The sequence below is a fragment of the Tamandua tetradactyla genome, chromosome 20 (genome assembly GCF_023851605.1).
Source record: "Tamandua tetradactyla isolate mTamTet1 chromosome 20, mTamTet1.pri, whole genome shotgun sequence".
Taxonomy (NCBI): Eukaryota; Metazoa; Chordata; class Mammalia; order Pilosa; family Myrmecophagidae; genus Tamandua; species Tamandua tetradactyla.
The window spans coordinates 32,040,584-32,057,052 of record NC_135346.1 but is presented as its reverse complement, the minus strand read 5'-3'; the positions used below and the strand labels follow the sequence as shown (position 1 = coordinate 32,057,052).

Genomic DNA, 16,469 nt, shown 5'->3' with positions numbered 1-16,469 from the left:
ATAGGAAACTGAGGGCTAAATGGAAGTCTCTAGAATTCCATTCTTAATTTCTTTAAGGAATAACTTCCACCCCTGAAATGGGACCACAACAAAGACTCCTTCAATCCCAGTCTAATGGATCCAAGTGTTCTGTTTTCTCAGACCCCTCACATGGCACAACTTCACAGTCCTTCTCCAGCATTCTTGACCACTGTTAGCTTCTGCTTGTATACCTCCCGCAATGGGACACTCACTCCTGTCAAGCCAGACTCCCAAATTTTGACCAGTCGTAAGGGCTTCTTCCCAAGAAACTGGACCTACACTCCTGAGAGGGTTCTCTGCCCACTGCCCCTTGCTTTCCAAGGCAGTTCGGAAGACTGTTGATCTTGTTCAAGTGCTCCTGATCAAAAAGCGCCTTGAGGAAGGAAAGGGGAAGTGGAGTGGCCTCGAGACTCGACCCTCCTTCCAGCCTCGACCTGCTTCTCAGTGCTGCCTGAACCCGGGTTCCCAAGGTGCCCTTGGCAGCTGCTGCTTTAAGAAGCGCCTCAGGGGCTGGTCCTTGCTACTGGCCTTGGATCCAGTCCAGGGCCCTGATTTAAAAGGTATTGCAACGTTTTTAAAAAAAAACAAACATGTGTTGTAACCCAAGGCCCTGGTAACCACAACACTGCAGGCTGCTAGCAGCCGCCTCCCAGGCTTAGAGTAGAGGGAACTGCTCTCCACCTACCCCACAGCACCCCACACTCTGCAGCCTGCACCATAGTTACCGTATTACAGCAGGCCAGGCGCTCGCTCGTGAGGGCAGGGCCTGAGCTACACCCCAGGGCTTCTTGGCTGAGGAACCTTCTGGATCCTCACCAGGAGATATATTTGAAGGCTGCTGAGCAGTGCTACTGTCTCTCCTACACTTGAGCTTCAGAGTGACCTGCTGTGGCATTGATCTGGTCACACCACTCTCCATTGCCTACAGAATGAAGTAAAAACGTCTTGGCCAACCCTTCAAGGTCTCTCCCTGTCTATCTTCCTCTCACTCTCCCTATTCACCCAGTGCTCCAGCCACACCGAGCCATTTGGGGCCCATGAAAATGCCCTACAGTTCTCAGATGAAAGGCCCATCCCCACTCTCTTGATGAGAACTATTTCATCCACACAGCCCAGTTCAAATATCGCAGCCTTGGTGAAGTCTGTGCTGACCTTCGCTCTTCCAGACACTCCTTCTTCTGCTTCTCTGATATTTTTCCATACTCCTCATTATATTATTTGGCTACCTAGACCACAGGTGATAGTACCTCATGTTAAAATAAATAAATAAATAAAAATAAAAGCCAAACCGATTTCCAGTTTCTCTTGAAAAATTGGAAGGTCATGCCAGTCTGGGCCTTCATTTCCTTGTGACAGTGATCCCCTGAAATGGATCCCCCTGCCCTTCTTGGAAGTGAGTGCCTGTTCCTGGTTTGTGCCTCCCCCCATCCTTACACTGACCCTCCCCTCATTTATACTCAGCATTGGTGGTTGGGGGTTTTTAAGCCCAGGTCATACCTATTGTATTAGTTTCCTCTTGCTGCTAAAACCAATCACCACAAACTTAGTGACTTAAAACAACACAAATGTATTCTCTTATAGTTCTGGAGGCCAGAAGACAGAAATCAGTTTCACTGGGCAAAAGTCAAGGTGTGAACAGGCCTGGTTCCTTCCAGAGGCACTCGAGGCAAATCCAGTTCCTTGCCTTTTCTAACTTCTGGAGAACTCCTGCATTGTTGACTTGTGACCCCTTGCTCATATCACTCCAACCTTCTGCTTCTGTTATGACAGCTCCCTCTGCCTCCTTTGACCTTCTTATCACCTTCTTATGTAAAGACTCTTGAGGTTACACTTAGGGACCTCCTGGAAAATCCAGAATAATCTCCTCATCCCAAAATCCTTAATTTAACCACATCCTCAGAGTCCCTTTTGCCATATAAGGTAACAGTCACAGGTTCCAGCGATTGGGACATAGATATCTCTGGGGGGCATTTTGCAGCCTATCTTCCCTTCCCTTTGTTCTGGGGTACTGCTATTTACAAGTATCCTATCTCTTTGTCCCCATTAACTATTTAGATGTTCCAGAAATTCCAACATTTTGGCAAAGAATGAATGAGTGAATAGAATCAGAGCAATAAAATTACACATAAATCACAAAATTCCTCTGCTAGATGTATTCCAATTTTTATTTGGAAAATATGGTCCTTGGATTCACCATCCTCAGACTTGCCTTCTAGTCAGTTTTATGTGGGGCATTCTCACCATCGCACCCATTCGAGTGGAACAAGGAAGGTAGTATCCAGGCTGGGGCACACCAGACTGTCCAGAGGAGAGGTGCTTAAGGGCAGTTATCTGTTAGAAAAGGGGTATTAAGGTTGTGATTACTTTGGGGCTTACATAAGATTGAAAATTATTCATTCTTTGTGGTGGATGCTGGAAACTGGGTGTGCCAGTTTGAAACTATTATGTACCCCAGAAAAGTCATTTTCTAATCCTGATCCAATCTTGTGGGGTCAGACCTATAGTGTAGGGTAGAACCTTTGATTCGATTATTTCCATGAAGATAGAGCCACTCAATTGTGGGTGTGACCTTTCGATTAGATGGAGTTGTGACTCCACCCATTCAAGGTGGATCTTGATTAACTTACTAGAGTCCTTTAAAAAAGGAAACATTTTGGAAAAAGGTCAGAGCTGACACAGGCAGAGAGACACAGCAGAGAGAAAATGCCCCTGGGAAAGCTGCTTGAAATCAGAAGCCAAAGGACCAGCAGACACCAGCTACAGCTGGCAGAATTGTTCCTGACCCATCAGCCTTTCTTGAGTCAAGGTATCTTTCCTTGGATGCCTTAGTTTGGACGTTTTTATGGCTTTAGAGCTGTAAACTTATAACTTAATAAATTCCCTTTATAAAAGAAAGTCATTCAATTTCTGGTACATTGCATTTTTGCAGCTTTAACAAACTAAACCACTGGGTTTCCCACTGAACAGTGACACAGTAAGTGTGTGTGTGGAATTGAATGGAAGTGGAAACACAATTTCAGGTTTTAACACACAGAACAACATGCAGAAGGTACAAATAGTCCTCTGATAAGGTGTTTGTGTGTTGGGAGGGAGGGCAGAAGAGGGTAAGTTGATTGTTGGCTTAGGTGCAGCCAGGCAAGTAAATATCCAGCTCCGATCTGAGCCTGGAAAGGCCCAGGCTAATGTTGGAGTCCTGCTCATCCAATCACCTTTAAATCAACTGCTCATTAGGGACTCTCCAGGGCAGAGAAGGACTTGCTCTTACTCCTTACATGTAAGGTGGGTCGGGGTCCTGGTTTATCACTCCTGGAACATAGCTCAAGATGACTGAGGACCTGCCTCCCAGCCTTACAGCTTCCCCTCCTGGAGTCACTGTTGACACCTACCTCCCAGCCCAGGCGAAGATGTCTCAAACATGGAAAATGGGACTCACCAATAGACTCACTGAGCCCTAGACCCCACTCTGTCCCTCATCTCTAAGGCCATTAAAAAAAAACCTGTCCAGCAAGAGAAGGATATAATTGCCGAAAGCAGTGGTTCTCAAACATAAGCATGTGTGTTAATTAGATTCAGTTGTCAACTTGGCCAGGTGAGCATACCTAGTCTTGTTACTGCGGACATAAGCCAATGGTATGTGAACCTCATCTGTTGCTAATTACATCTGCAGTAGGAGGCGTGTCTGCTGCAATGAGTGACGTTTGACTTAATTGGCTGGTGCTTAAATGAGAGAGCGCAATGTAGCACAGCCTAAGCAGCTCGGCATTCCTCAGCTCAGCACTTGCAGCTCAGCCTAGGTCTTTGGAGATGCAGAAAGAAGTCACCCAGGGAAAGTTGTTGGAAACCAGGGGTCTGGACAGAAGACCAGCAGAGACCATCCTGTGCCTTCCATGTAAGAAAGAACCTCAGTGGAAAGTTAGCTGCCTTTCCTCTGAAGAACTAACAAAATAAATCCCCTTTTATTAAAAGCCAGTCGTCTCTGGTGTGTTGCATTCCTGCAGCTAGCAAACTAGAACAGCATGCATCAGAATTGCCTGGAGGACTTGGTAAAAGAAAATGCTGGGCCCCACACCCAGAGTTTCTGATTCAGCCAACAAGCTCCTGAGTAGTACTAATGATGCTGGTCCCGAGACCACACTTTGAGAACCATTGGTTTAAAGAAATAAGCCAATGGTAGCTGCTCATTACTAATAGCCTCCAGACACTGGAACTCTTAAAGAGATCGATCACGTGCAGTTTACTTTAGAGATAATCCCTAGCTGATGCTCTGTGCCCCTCAGACTCTACAGTATGGAATATGCCTCCTAAAACCAGGCTCCATCTAAACGTCATTGAGCAGAGAAAGTCCTCAGCGTGAATGACTTCTGGTGGAGAAAGTGCTAAAGTGAATCTTGCAGCTCCTCCCAAGGCTGCCCCAAATCCCAAACCACAGATCTCCTGGGAAAATAGGCAGGAGTGGCTTCTTGCCAATCAGTCTAAATTCTCCTTTTCAAGGACCTCCCTTTAATTCAAGTCAATTCAATTCAACACAATTCATGTAGCAATTCAGTTCCCTGGTGATCCACTGCGACCAACACACTGGCTAGTAAGGCTGAAACTTCAGCGAGGCAATTTCTCAGACTCAAATCATCCAGGTTCTGATTCAGTAAATGGGGGAAGCAGAGAGGGTTCCAGGGAATCTGCATTTTAACCAACCACTCCCAGGTTGATTCTAAAGCAAAGGAGTCCGACCATATTTGGGGCACACTCCTGAGGAAACCCCAGAACTCAACAATTTTAGATTTCCCTCTCATTTCCTTCCCTTAGTTATATTCCAAGATGAAGCCATCAAAACCCACATTTCCACCGAGTGTTGATGATAGCAAAACCCTGAGAATGTGATTAACACCACTGAATTGTTCTGATACATGAAACGGTATGGATGAGCCCTGAAGACATCATTTTCAGTGAAATAAGGCAGATTCAAGAGAACAAGTATTAGATGATCTCACTGATATGAAAAAATTAGAATAAGCAGATTCATAGAGACAGAAACCAGAATATAGGTCATCAGGGGATAGGACAGGGCTAGGGAATACTTAAACTGTACAGTTTTTATTGGGATGATGGAAAATTTTGGTAATGGATGGTGGTGATGGTGTCACAACATTGTGAATGTAATTAAAAGCACTGAATTACATATCTGAATGTTGTTAAAAAGGAAAATTTTATGTTGTATGTATGTTACTAGAATAAATTTTTTAAAAACACATAGGGGCGGGCCATGGTGGCTCAGCAGGCAAGAATGCGTGCCTGTAAAACTACAAAGAATGCTTGCCTGCCATGCCAGAGGACCCGGGTTCGATTCCTGGTGCCTGCCCATGTTAAAAAAAAAAACAAAAAAACACAAAGGACTGTACAACATAAACAGCAAATACTGCAAAGGGACCACATAAGGGAGTGGTCCACATAATAAGGGAGTATATGGGAACTCTGTATTTTCTGCATGATATTTTGGAAAACCTACAACTTCTCTAATAAAAAATGGTTAGAATGGGAAATTTTATGTTGTATGCATGTTACCACAATTACAAATTTAAAAAGAAAAAAACCTACTGAACTGGAAACACAAAGTGTGACCCCCTAATGTAAACTATGGACTTTAGTCAATAATATAATTGTAATTGTATTGGTTCATCAATTGTAACAAATGTACTACATTAATGCAAAATGTTAATAATGGGGAAAATTGTGTGGGGGGGAATGGAAACACTGTACTTTCTGCTTGATTTTTCTGTAAAACTACAACTGCTCAATAAATAAATAAACGGATAAAGTCTGGCAAACTGAAAGTACCTGTCTTAGCAGAGCCTCGTTTCTCAACCCCAGAACTGGAGCTGGATTTCACACAGAGGCCCTAAAAGGTAAATTGTTCTAATTAAATACAATATCACAAGGCTTAAGTAGTGACATAGGTATCAGTCAGAAATGGCATTCTGCTGCTAGTGACAGAATCTCAGTGTCAGTGGCTTAAACAACTCAGTTGTTCTATCATGTGAGCAATTTTGGAAGTTAAATGAACAAGGCTGATATTGGGCCCCCATAAATTCATAAGAGATCAAGCTTCCTTCCATGTTTTTGCTCAGGATATTAAGATGGCTGCTGAGATTCAGCCATCATGTCTGCATTCCAGTCAGGAGAAAGGGGGCAGGGGAAGGGGGAACCGTGCTCCTAGCTGAGTCACTCCCCTATAAAAAGCTTTCCTGGAAACCCCAACCAGTAATTTCCCTTTACATATCACTCACTGGTCATCCCACAGGGAAGCTGGGAAAGCAGGGCATTTAGCCTTGTACATGATTGCACATGACTGTCCCAAAGAATGTCAAGATACTGGAACTGAGGAAGAGGGAAGAATAGAAATTGGATAAGGCAACTGGCAGTTGCTGCCACAGCCTACTAAGTGCTAGGTGGGGTGGCATGAGGTGGGGAGGGGGGAGATGACACACAGTACACACAAACACCTGTAACGCCGAAAGAAACTGCCAAATGTGCTGAGACAGCTAAAGAATAAGTGCTACAACATGAGTTCCAAGAGGAAGGGTCTGCTCTGCTGGGTAATCAAGTAGGGCTTTTGGAAGGAGAGAGCATTTGAGCTGCGCTTTGATGTACAGGTGGAATTACAACCCATGGAGAAGGATTGTGAGAAAGTCGCTCCTGGCAGAGGACCTGTGTTTGGGGAATAACTGAACTCAGTCAGAAGAACCTGAACAGAAAAAGTTTCCAGGGATAGAAGGACCTTTAGTGATCACTGCATTGAGATGTTCTCAATCTGGGATCCACCCACATCCCACAGCATGGGCTGCAGCAGTGGTCCCTGAACTGCCTGAAATTCTAGGCAAAACTTTTTTGGTTTGGGTATGTTGTACTTTTCTACTGAAAGATGCTCAGAATAATCCCCACCATCCTCAACCTTCGTCCCTTTACACATAGCCTAGTTTCCAGCACAGATTCCTCATTCCTTAACTCCCCAGTGTCCACATTCTCCCTTGTCTTGACTCGTGCAGTTCCTCCCTCTTGTATTTACTCTCCCTGCTTTCCCTAGCACTGGAAGTACTGAAGCACAGGCTGCACAGCCACCTAAAAGGTAATTTATAAGACGTATGTACTAGTCAGGGTCCTTAGTTGCAAGCATCAGATCCCATCCCACTCTGAGATTTTAGGATTCCTTTTTTTTTATATGCTGTATGGCGGGGGTCACATTTCATTCTTTTTCCATGTGACTATCCCATTATTGCAGCATCATTTGCTGAAATTTTTTTTTGGAGGGGAGAAGTGCATGGGCCGTAATTGAACCCAAGCCTCCCACATGACAGGCTTAGGATTCCTTTTGACCTGAATTTTCTTTGCTTTAATATTCCGCCATGAAATCTTCCTTGACCCCCCATCCACCTTGGTCTCTTGTGTCTCTTTAATGCTAATACTTTCTGCATGGAGCACACAACTTGGCATTAACTTTGAAACCTATGTTGTGTTAGTTCCCATTTTTCTTCTGTATTATTATATCATAAAACAGAATTAATTGAAGGACAAGAGCTGAGTCTTCTCTTGTGCCACCTCTATTCTTTGTCCATAGGGTGATGAACTATCCCCGTTTGCCTGGGAATGAGTTTCTGGGACATAGGACTTGAAAGCGCTAAAACTGGAAGAGTCCTGGGCAAACCAGGACAAGTTAGTCACCCTCCTTGTCCAAGGTATTGGACCTTGCAATACAAGGTATTGCTTGTGGTAGCAAGACCTGCTTGTTGACTGCTAACTACAGTGGACATAACTGCTGTTCATTCTGTTTTTCCTCTTTTTGGCACACGTTTCATTTCTCCATACCCTTAAAGTTAAGCATAATCATGTGACTTGTTTTGGCCAATGAAACCTGAGTGGACTTAGCGTGTGCAACTTCTGAGTGGAAGCGTTAAAGACCCCATGCGCTGTTCTCCATATTCTCTCTTCTTTTGGCTGGGCACACCCTGAGACATCATGTTGAGATGGCTGCACAATGTGGAAGGGCACTGTGAAACAGAGCCCCCTCTCTACCCAGGCCTGACCGGAAGTGTGAGCAACGGCTTACCTTCTCTAGCGTTAAACCACTGAGATTTTTGTTTTACATTACTACAGCAAAACCTAAGCTAACCGGACTCGTACACACACCAACCACTGAAAATCTCATTGGCAACTTCCTCAAACTCAAATTACCAGAGCAAAAAAGCCCTTTAGAGGCTTTTTTTCCCCTCCTTAGGCAGGAATTTCAAAACATTTAGCCAAAAAAGCCAGGTGTGGGAGATGGGAAATCTGAATCTAGTCTCACAGGAGGTTCAAACAGCCTGGAGGCAAGACCTTGTGAGAACAGAGGATCCAGGAAAAGAACTTACCTTCCTAATACCTACCCACCATTGATTTCAACTGTTAACTTTGAAATTTGAGATCAATTTTCAAAACGTCAACTCTTCAGTGTACAAATGGGAAAACTCAGAAAGGAGAAAGTGCTGGTTCAGGATCCCACAAGGCATTACTGGTGACAGTTTCCCCATCCATTTCAACCATCTCTGCCTTTCATGTCGCATTTCCACCCAGTTCACTTACAGTAATTGTCCATTTCTTTGGAATTTCACAAACCTGCCCATGGATTGAAAAACTATGCTCAGTCCCATACATGGGTTTAAAAACATATTTTAAAAACTTTTTATTAGTAACAAATGCACATCTCAAAATTTCCCATTTTAGCCACGTGTACAATTCAGTAGTATATATTATATTCACAATATTGGGCTTCTATCACTGATATCTATTACTCCTCCTTTTTTATCACCTCAAACAGAAACTGGTCACACATTAAGCTATAACTCTTTCTTCCTCTTAGATATAAACAGGTTGAAAGTGATTTCCGCATTACCTCCACTCACCCCTAGGAACCTGCAAGATACTAATCTGTCTCTATGAAGTTTGTTTTTTCCAGGTGTTTCATATGAGTGAGATCATGCAATACTTGTCATTTTTGTCTGGCTTATTTCACTCGGCATAATGTTTTCAAGGTTCATCCATGTCATGTAGCATACATCAGAACTTCATTCTCTTAACAGCTGAATATATATATATATATGTGTGTGTATATACATATCACATTGTGTCCATTCATCTGTTGATGGATACTTGCATTGCTTCCACCTTTTAGTTGTTATGAATAATGCTGCTATGAACAGAGGTGTACAAATACGTGTCTGAGTGCCTGCTTTCAGTTATTTTGGATATATATAACAAGAAGTGGGATTGCTGAACTATATGATAATTCTATTTACAATTTTCTGAGGAATTGCCAAACTGATATCCACAGTGGCTGTACCATTATACCTTGCCACTAGCATTGTATAAATATTTCTATTCCTCATTAATACGTATTATTTTCTGGTGTTTTTTTTTAATTATTATAACCATCCTAATGGGTAAAATCAATTGAAATTTTGATTTGCATTTCTCTAATGACCAATGGTGTTGAACATCTTTTCATGAGCTTATTGGCCATTTGTACACCTTCAGAAAAATATCTATTCAAGTCCTTTACCCATTTTTAAATTGTTGTTGAATTGTATAGTGGTACTTTATATATTCTAGATTTTAAACCTTTTTCAGATATATGGTTCACAATTATTTTCTCCCATCCTGTAGGTTGTCTTTTCACTTTCTTGATAGTGTCCTTTGACATACAGAAGTTTTAAATTTTGATGAAGTCCATTTGACCTATTTTTTCTTTTGTTGGCTGTGCTTTTGGTGTCTTCTAAGAAATCACTACCAAATCCAATGTTATAAAAGTTCCCCCCACCCAAGTTTTACCCTTGGAGTAAAACCCTATTTTTAAAAAAAATTTTTTTTATTATGATATTATAAGTAAGTGCATACTAATTTACTTAAAAATATAAGAAAATAAAGAGCAGTTTTCAAAAATCTCAAATTCCACCCACCCAGAGGTAATAACTATTGATGCCTTTTATTCTTTGAAACTAAAATGGACATATACATTATCAAAATTTTCACTGGTGCATGATATTCTGTTTTTATGGATATATCATAATTTATTTACCTAATCCCTTTTACAAGGCTATTTAAACTGGTTTAAAAAAATTTACTAGCACTAATTTAATGGACATTATTAATTTAAATAGGCACTTTCTTCATTACCTGTTAAGCACATCCTAGAGCAGTGGTTCTCAAGCTTTAAAGTGCATTAGAATCCCCTAAAGGGCTTGTTAAAATAGATGCCTGGGCCCCCCAACTGGAGTTCAGGCTCTGTAGGTCAGGGGTGGGGCCTGAGGATTTGCATTTCCTTCAAGTTCCTTGGTGCTGATATTGCTGGTTTGGAGACTACACTTTGTTAACTGCCATTCTATGTTATTGATCCTTCTAAGAACCTAATGACACTTGTCTCCTTAGTTTCCTTTTTTATAACAATGGGCAACTCGTCTGGGAAGGGGGATTCTTTTGTGGTCTGCCCCTTGCATGACTGTAAATCCCTTTCATTAAATATTTCCCAAGTATCTCTGGTCTTACTCTGATTTTCTAATACACACAGAGATATGCATAAGCATGTTTTTCAAAGTTAGGTGTCCATTTGCCTGCTTTGCTACTCCAGAAACCCAGCTAGTAACAAAGTGAGGGTAGATGAAATTTCCTTTTCCCAGACACTGACGTTTTGTTTTTCCTATTCCTGCTACATCTGGCCCAATCTGCCTCATGAGGTTATTATGATGGATATAATCCATCCAAGATAGAAAGAGCAGAATATTATAGACGCTTGTAAACTGGAAAGAACTATCTATCCAGAAGTGAAGAGGCATGAAAATTAAGCTTAGTTTTATTTATTTGTAAGGAAGTGGCTCAAAACTTTGGTTTTGGAATAAAAACTGTTCTATCTGGTCCTTACTAGGTGTGTGACCTTCGGGAAATCGCTTCACATCTCTGAACCTCATTTCCTTATCTGCAACATCTCTGAACCTCATTTCCTTATCTGCAAAGCAGCGGAAATAATACTTTTGTTGTAAGGACATGACAAGAAATAGAAATAATATGCAAAGAACAGCAGGAACAGAAACAGTCCTCAACAAATAGTAGCCATTGTGTTTATAAATAATTGTTTTGTTTTTTTTTTTGAACTGGCTTTTTTTCAGCTGCCGGCCCAGAAAAGCATCTGTTGCTCATACAGGCCTTTTCTGCCCAGGCAGAGGTTCCTATCATTTAGAAAGATTCTGTTCACCTGCCTCCCGCCGGCGGCGCTACGAGCCCGGCGGGCCTCGCAGAAGCCCTGCTCTTCGGGTATTTACGGTGCGCGGCCGCCCCAGCTCAGGCTCAAGTCTGCGCTTCCAGGTTCAGTCTCAGGGTCTTGCCCGCAACCCCGGCCGGCGGGCGCGGAGCGGGCAGTGAGCCCGGGGCAGCAGGGTTCCCTGGGGGCCCCGGAGTTGGGAAGAGGTGTCCGGGAGCCCCCGGAGGAGGATGGGTTGCGGACACAGCAAGCTGAACTGCTGCAAAACCCCCAAAAAGGTAAAGGGCGCCGGCGGCGAAGTTTGCCTTGGGAAAAGAAGGGCGCGGACCCGCAACGCGGCAAGGGACCTTTGGGTGCCATGGGCTCCTTGGGTGGGCCGAGGACTGCGAGAGGCCCGCGGGGAAGGCTAAACCTGGCAGCGCTCCTTTCCCTCCCGCCCCCCACCCCGTCCCCGGGCTAAGCTGCGGGGAGCTGCAGAGTTTACGAACACAGCCCCTGGCCCAGGAAGGGCAGCTGACCACGGCTGCCTCGGATGGGGAAATATCTAGTGTCTGTGACAGGTGCCCTCTTCCGTCTGGGGCTGCTCGCTGTGTGGCCATGGACAAATGACTGGACTTCTCTGGGCCTTTGACTTTCCCATCGGTTCAGAAGCAGATAATCTCTAGGGCTGAGCGGTCCGGAATTTGCAGCATGGGCATCACCTGCGACCTGTTAGAAATGCAGAATATCAGGTTCTGCCCAAACCTGCTAAAACACAACCTGCTGTTTACTAAGATGCCCAGGAGATTCCTGGTAAGGTTTAATGTTTGCAAAACCCTAGTCTAGAACTTCTTCCAAGGCTTGGGAGCCAGGCTCAAGTGGGCTGTTCTGAGGGAGCTGGGAGGGGCCAAAGGAGGAGGAGGTGTATTGCCTTCCGCTGCCCTTCCCTCCCTTCCTGTCCCTGCCCCAGGGGACCTTAGAGCTGGGTCAGGGCCCAGGGAATAGTACTCGGGTTTCTAAGTTGCCTCCTGGGGTCTGACAAGCCTAGGTCAGCCAGGAGGACAGCCTCCTCTGGGGGACAACCTGTGGCCCAGAGAGGGGAAGGGCAGACCCTCAAGTCACAAAGCAAGCTAAGGCACATCCTGCCTCTTGGACCGTTTCCCTGCCCTCCAGCAAGGTGGGACTAGATGGTTTTACAAACTTTATGAGCAATCTTCCTCTAAACCCTGAGGCGCCCCAAACTGTGACGGTATTTAGTAATTTTGCATTGAAATTGAAACTCCCTCTTTCTGCTCCTGCTGTGCTGGTGCCTGAGCACATTTTTTTCTGCCTGTCCGGTATCAGTACTGCCCCTAACCTGGGTGATCCATTCCCTGCACCGTGCCTCATCCAGGGCGTTGAGTTTTGGTTTAAGCACAGCACCTGTGCTTATTCCTCCTTCTCTTGTTCCTCCTTTACCCCAGTTCAAATAACCCACCAAGCTCTGACTCAGAAATCCTCATGTCTTCCCTGGCTGCAACAGGGAAACTGAGGCTTGTTTCCATCAATGGAAGTAAGGGGCTAGCTGACAGAGGTGGGTTGAGTGGGGGGCGGGTGATAAACCCAGAGCCTGCCTTGAGACATGTCACCAAGCTGGTAACAGGTGACCATCAATTCTGGGTTTAAGTCCAGCCTCTTCCATAAACCATTCTGTGTGATTCCAAGCCATCCCATGCCCCTCTTGGGGCTTCAGTCTCCCCTTTTATATGAAGAGAAAATGGGCAGGATGATCTTTAAGGATCTGAGAGCCTATGTTCTCTGCACCTCTGTCAACCTCTCAATCTGCAAAGTGGGCCAGGGTGAATTCCATCTATCCAGAGGAAGGAGGAAGCTGGTAGGAACCTGTTCCAGCCATGACCCTTACAGAGGCTGGAAGAGAGGACCACAATAAGTCTGGGTCTCCTTGCCTTCTGTGTTTCTGAGAGCTTCACTAGCTGCCCCTGTCTCTCCCTGACACAGCCTGAACTGGACCCGTCTGACCCAAGCTGCAAGTAACATTGGCATAGACTGTCCAAGTTAGAAAGGGCCTTGGGTACCACCAGGACTGACTCACTCAACTTACAGATGGGAGGTGAAGGCCTAGAGAAGGGCAGGGCCTCAATTGAAGTCACAGAGGAACTCCCAGCAGAACTTAGTATCTAGTCCCCTAGCCCAGTATGCTTTGTCTCTACCCCTACCTTGTGCTACTGATGCCTTCTCAAGGATTTTCAGTGCTCCTTGGCCCATAAGCCCTTACCCCCTGTGGCCTCAGGGCAGCCTGGCATGTCTTCCCTGCCCCAGAAGTCCCCAGGCCCTTGCCCCCTATGTGGCAAGATTAACGGGCTAGTTTTGTTTAAAGTTCATGCCTATTTTGATCCTTCCAGGCTATGCTACTCCAAATTTCGGCCCTCTAGTAGGGCACAGAGGAATTTCTGGAGATGGGATGTACAGAAATGAGCTCAGATATAGAGAGATCAAGTCATGATAACAGTGACTCATCCGAGTGACCGTTTACTGGATACTTTCACATCCTTATCTTTGCTGAGCCTCATGAAAGCCCTAGGAGCTAGGCTGAGCTGTGGAATCCTTAGCACTTTGCAGGTGAGGAAACTGAGGCTCAGTGAGGAGTGAAGTGTCCAAAGTCAGATAGCCATCCACATTTGAACCTGGTTTTCTGCGCTCCCATCCAGTGCCTTATACAGTGCTCAGAGCAGGTACTCAGTAAATATTTGAGTGAATGAATGAGAAACAAATAAGAGCCCAGGGTGCAACAGGGTCACCTCATCCAGCCTCAAGAAACACATGAAGGCTTCGTGGAAGAGGGAGAATGTCTCAGCTTAGTTCTGAATTTGGTAGGCACTACTCAACCAAGGCAGAGGAATCAACCTGAACAAAGGCTGAGCCAGAGAAAGCCCAGTGTGATGGAGTTCGCTGTGGAGAGTGGAGGTGGTAGGCAGCAAGGAATGAGGCTGGAACTTTTAGTGGGGGCTTCTTTGGGTAGGGACAGGGAATTGACCACTAGGACCTCTCAAGCTCCTCTAGGTTCAGGGATCTGGGGGGTTGCTGAGTTCTGTGGTTTGCAGTGCCTGTTAGCCTTAGATGAATAGCTGTTCTGCACTCTGCTGGGCCAACCTGGGGCTTAGTACTGCCTTGTTGGGACAAGTTGTAACACTGGTGAACGTGTGAGTGGGAATCCCTGGCAGGCTGGGAGGTGGGTGATGCAGAACCCTCTGCATTTTGTGGTCATCACCAGGAGAATTTGGGAGAAGGCTAAGCAGAAAGGGTAGGGGCCAAGGAAACAAACGTTCCATGGGCTTACCTGTAGGGATGACAAAGGAGTAGGTAGGGACCCAACTTCATATTCAGGTGCCAACCCGAGTGCCCAAGCTTGTCCCCAACAGGCTACCTGCCTCGTGCAGGCAGGGGAGGTAGTATCACTCTACTGTGAGCCCCTGTAATGGCGAACTCCCCCATCCTCAGGGCTTTGGCAGGACATCGGAGAACCTGTCTCAGCGCTACTTCCAAAACTGGGCCTCAGGCAACAGGGAATCAATGAGTTGCTCCTTTGATGAGTCTTGATGAGTGCCTCCAGGTACCAGGCCAGGCCGGAGGGGGGGGGGGGGGGCAGGAGAAGAGAAATGTAGAAGTGAATGGGCATAAATAATTCTGAAATAAGACCATAGACTCTAAGGGCATGGGCTTCCAAACTGGGCTCACTTATTTACTTAGCAAACATTTATTCATTGACTGTGCCAAGCTCTGGGCTAGTTGCTGGTTCAGTCCTGGATCCATTACGTATCCATTAAGTGACTTGAATGGGATTTGGCTTCTCTATGCCTCAGTTTCCTTGTCTGTGAGATAGGTATGATAACTCCTATGTAACAGGACTGTTCTAAGGATTAGATGGAAAAAAATGTGTGTAATGAGGTCGACACATTGGCTGGCAGGTGACACCCTTGCTGAGAGATGATGTGTGTAATGTCACAGAGAGGCATAGACAAGTTAGACTTTAAGGACATCACTGCTTGGATTGTACCCAAGGAAAGCCAATAGGGATGTGGGCAAGAAGGCATTTATGTCCCCGGGAGGGTGATGGGGTGATGGGGGTTTGGGGAGCAAGGACTTTGCCTGGAGCCTACCCAATGCCAATGCCTTTGAACCCCTGAAGTGTCCTCAAGGAGCATGGGGACCAGCCTTGTCCTCTATTGTTCTAGAAGGCAGAACTGGGACCCTTGGGGGGAAGTTAAAGGGAGCCAGATTTCCACTTCTCATGAAGAAGACTATCCACAGATCGCAAAAGGGAGCAAGTTTCCCATCGCTGGAGGGGTTCAAGCAGAGGTCTAATGCAAGAGGTGATTGAAGCATAGGGCTAGCAAATATTTATACCACTTTAAGAAAAAATGTATATATATTTATACCACTTTAAGAAACAGACTTATTCTGAGTATTATGTTTGAAGCAAAAAATCAAAATTTGCGAAAGTATAAAAACCACATTTAATCCCATCACCAAGAGATAGCAACTATTTACAGTTCAGTGTCATTCTTTCTACTATTTTTCCTATGTATATAATATTCATAAGTGTGACTGTTTTTACAAAATTGAGAATACATTCTATGTGGTTATATTCTTCTTTTCTACTTGATAACCAGCTGGGAGCATTTTCCCATGTTAAACTAGTCCATGGAAATGTGAATTTTTTTCCCTAGGTTTTCTTTTGTTTGTATGTTTGTCTGTTTTTTTTTTTTTTTAACATTTTTATTGTGAAATATATATACAAAACAATATATTTCAGAGTACATTCTAACTAGTTATAGAACAGATTTCAAAGTTAGGCATGGGTGACAGGTCTACAATTGCAGGTTTTTCTCTCCAGCTGCTCTAAAGACACTGAAGACCAAAAGGAAATATCAGTATAATAATTCAGCAGTCATACTAATTTGTAAAATCCTAACTTCTCTATTTTAACTCCTCCTTCTCCTTTGATCCTTTTCCCAATCTTTAGGGATATTTGGGTTATGCCCATTCTATTTTCGTGTTGAAAAGAGATGTCGACAGTATGGGCTAGGGGGATGGAACTAGTTGAAGTCCGTGTAGAGGCTGGCACTTCTGGGTTTCAGGACTTGTCTGGCCTAGGAACCATCTGAAGGTTTTAAGTTTCTGAAAAGTAAAC

The 16,469-nt window shown here is 44.6% G+C and overlaps 1 protein-coding gene across 1 annotated transcript in view; it reads left to right on the top strand.

Moving 5' to 3' along the window:
- Positions 1-11,226: 11,226 nt before the first annotated feature.
- The window catches only part of CCDC69 (coiled-coil domain containing 69), a 31,318-nt gene continuing 26,075 nt past the window's right edge, over positions 11,227-16,469 (top strand). The window contains exon 1 of the mRNA XM_077137441.1: positions 11,227-11,577. Within this exon, the coding sequence (XP_076993556.1) occupies positions 11,530-11,577 (48 nt within the window). The 5' untranslated portion in view covers positions 11,227-11,529. The remainder of the gene's footprint in view (positions 11,578-16,469) is intronic.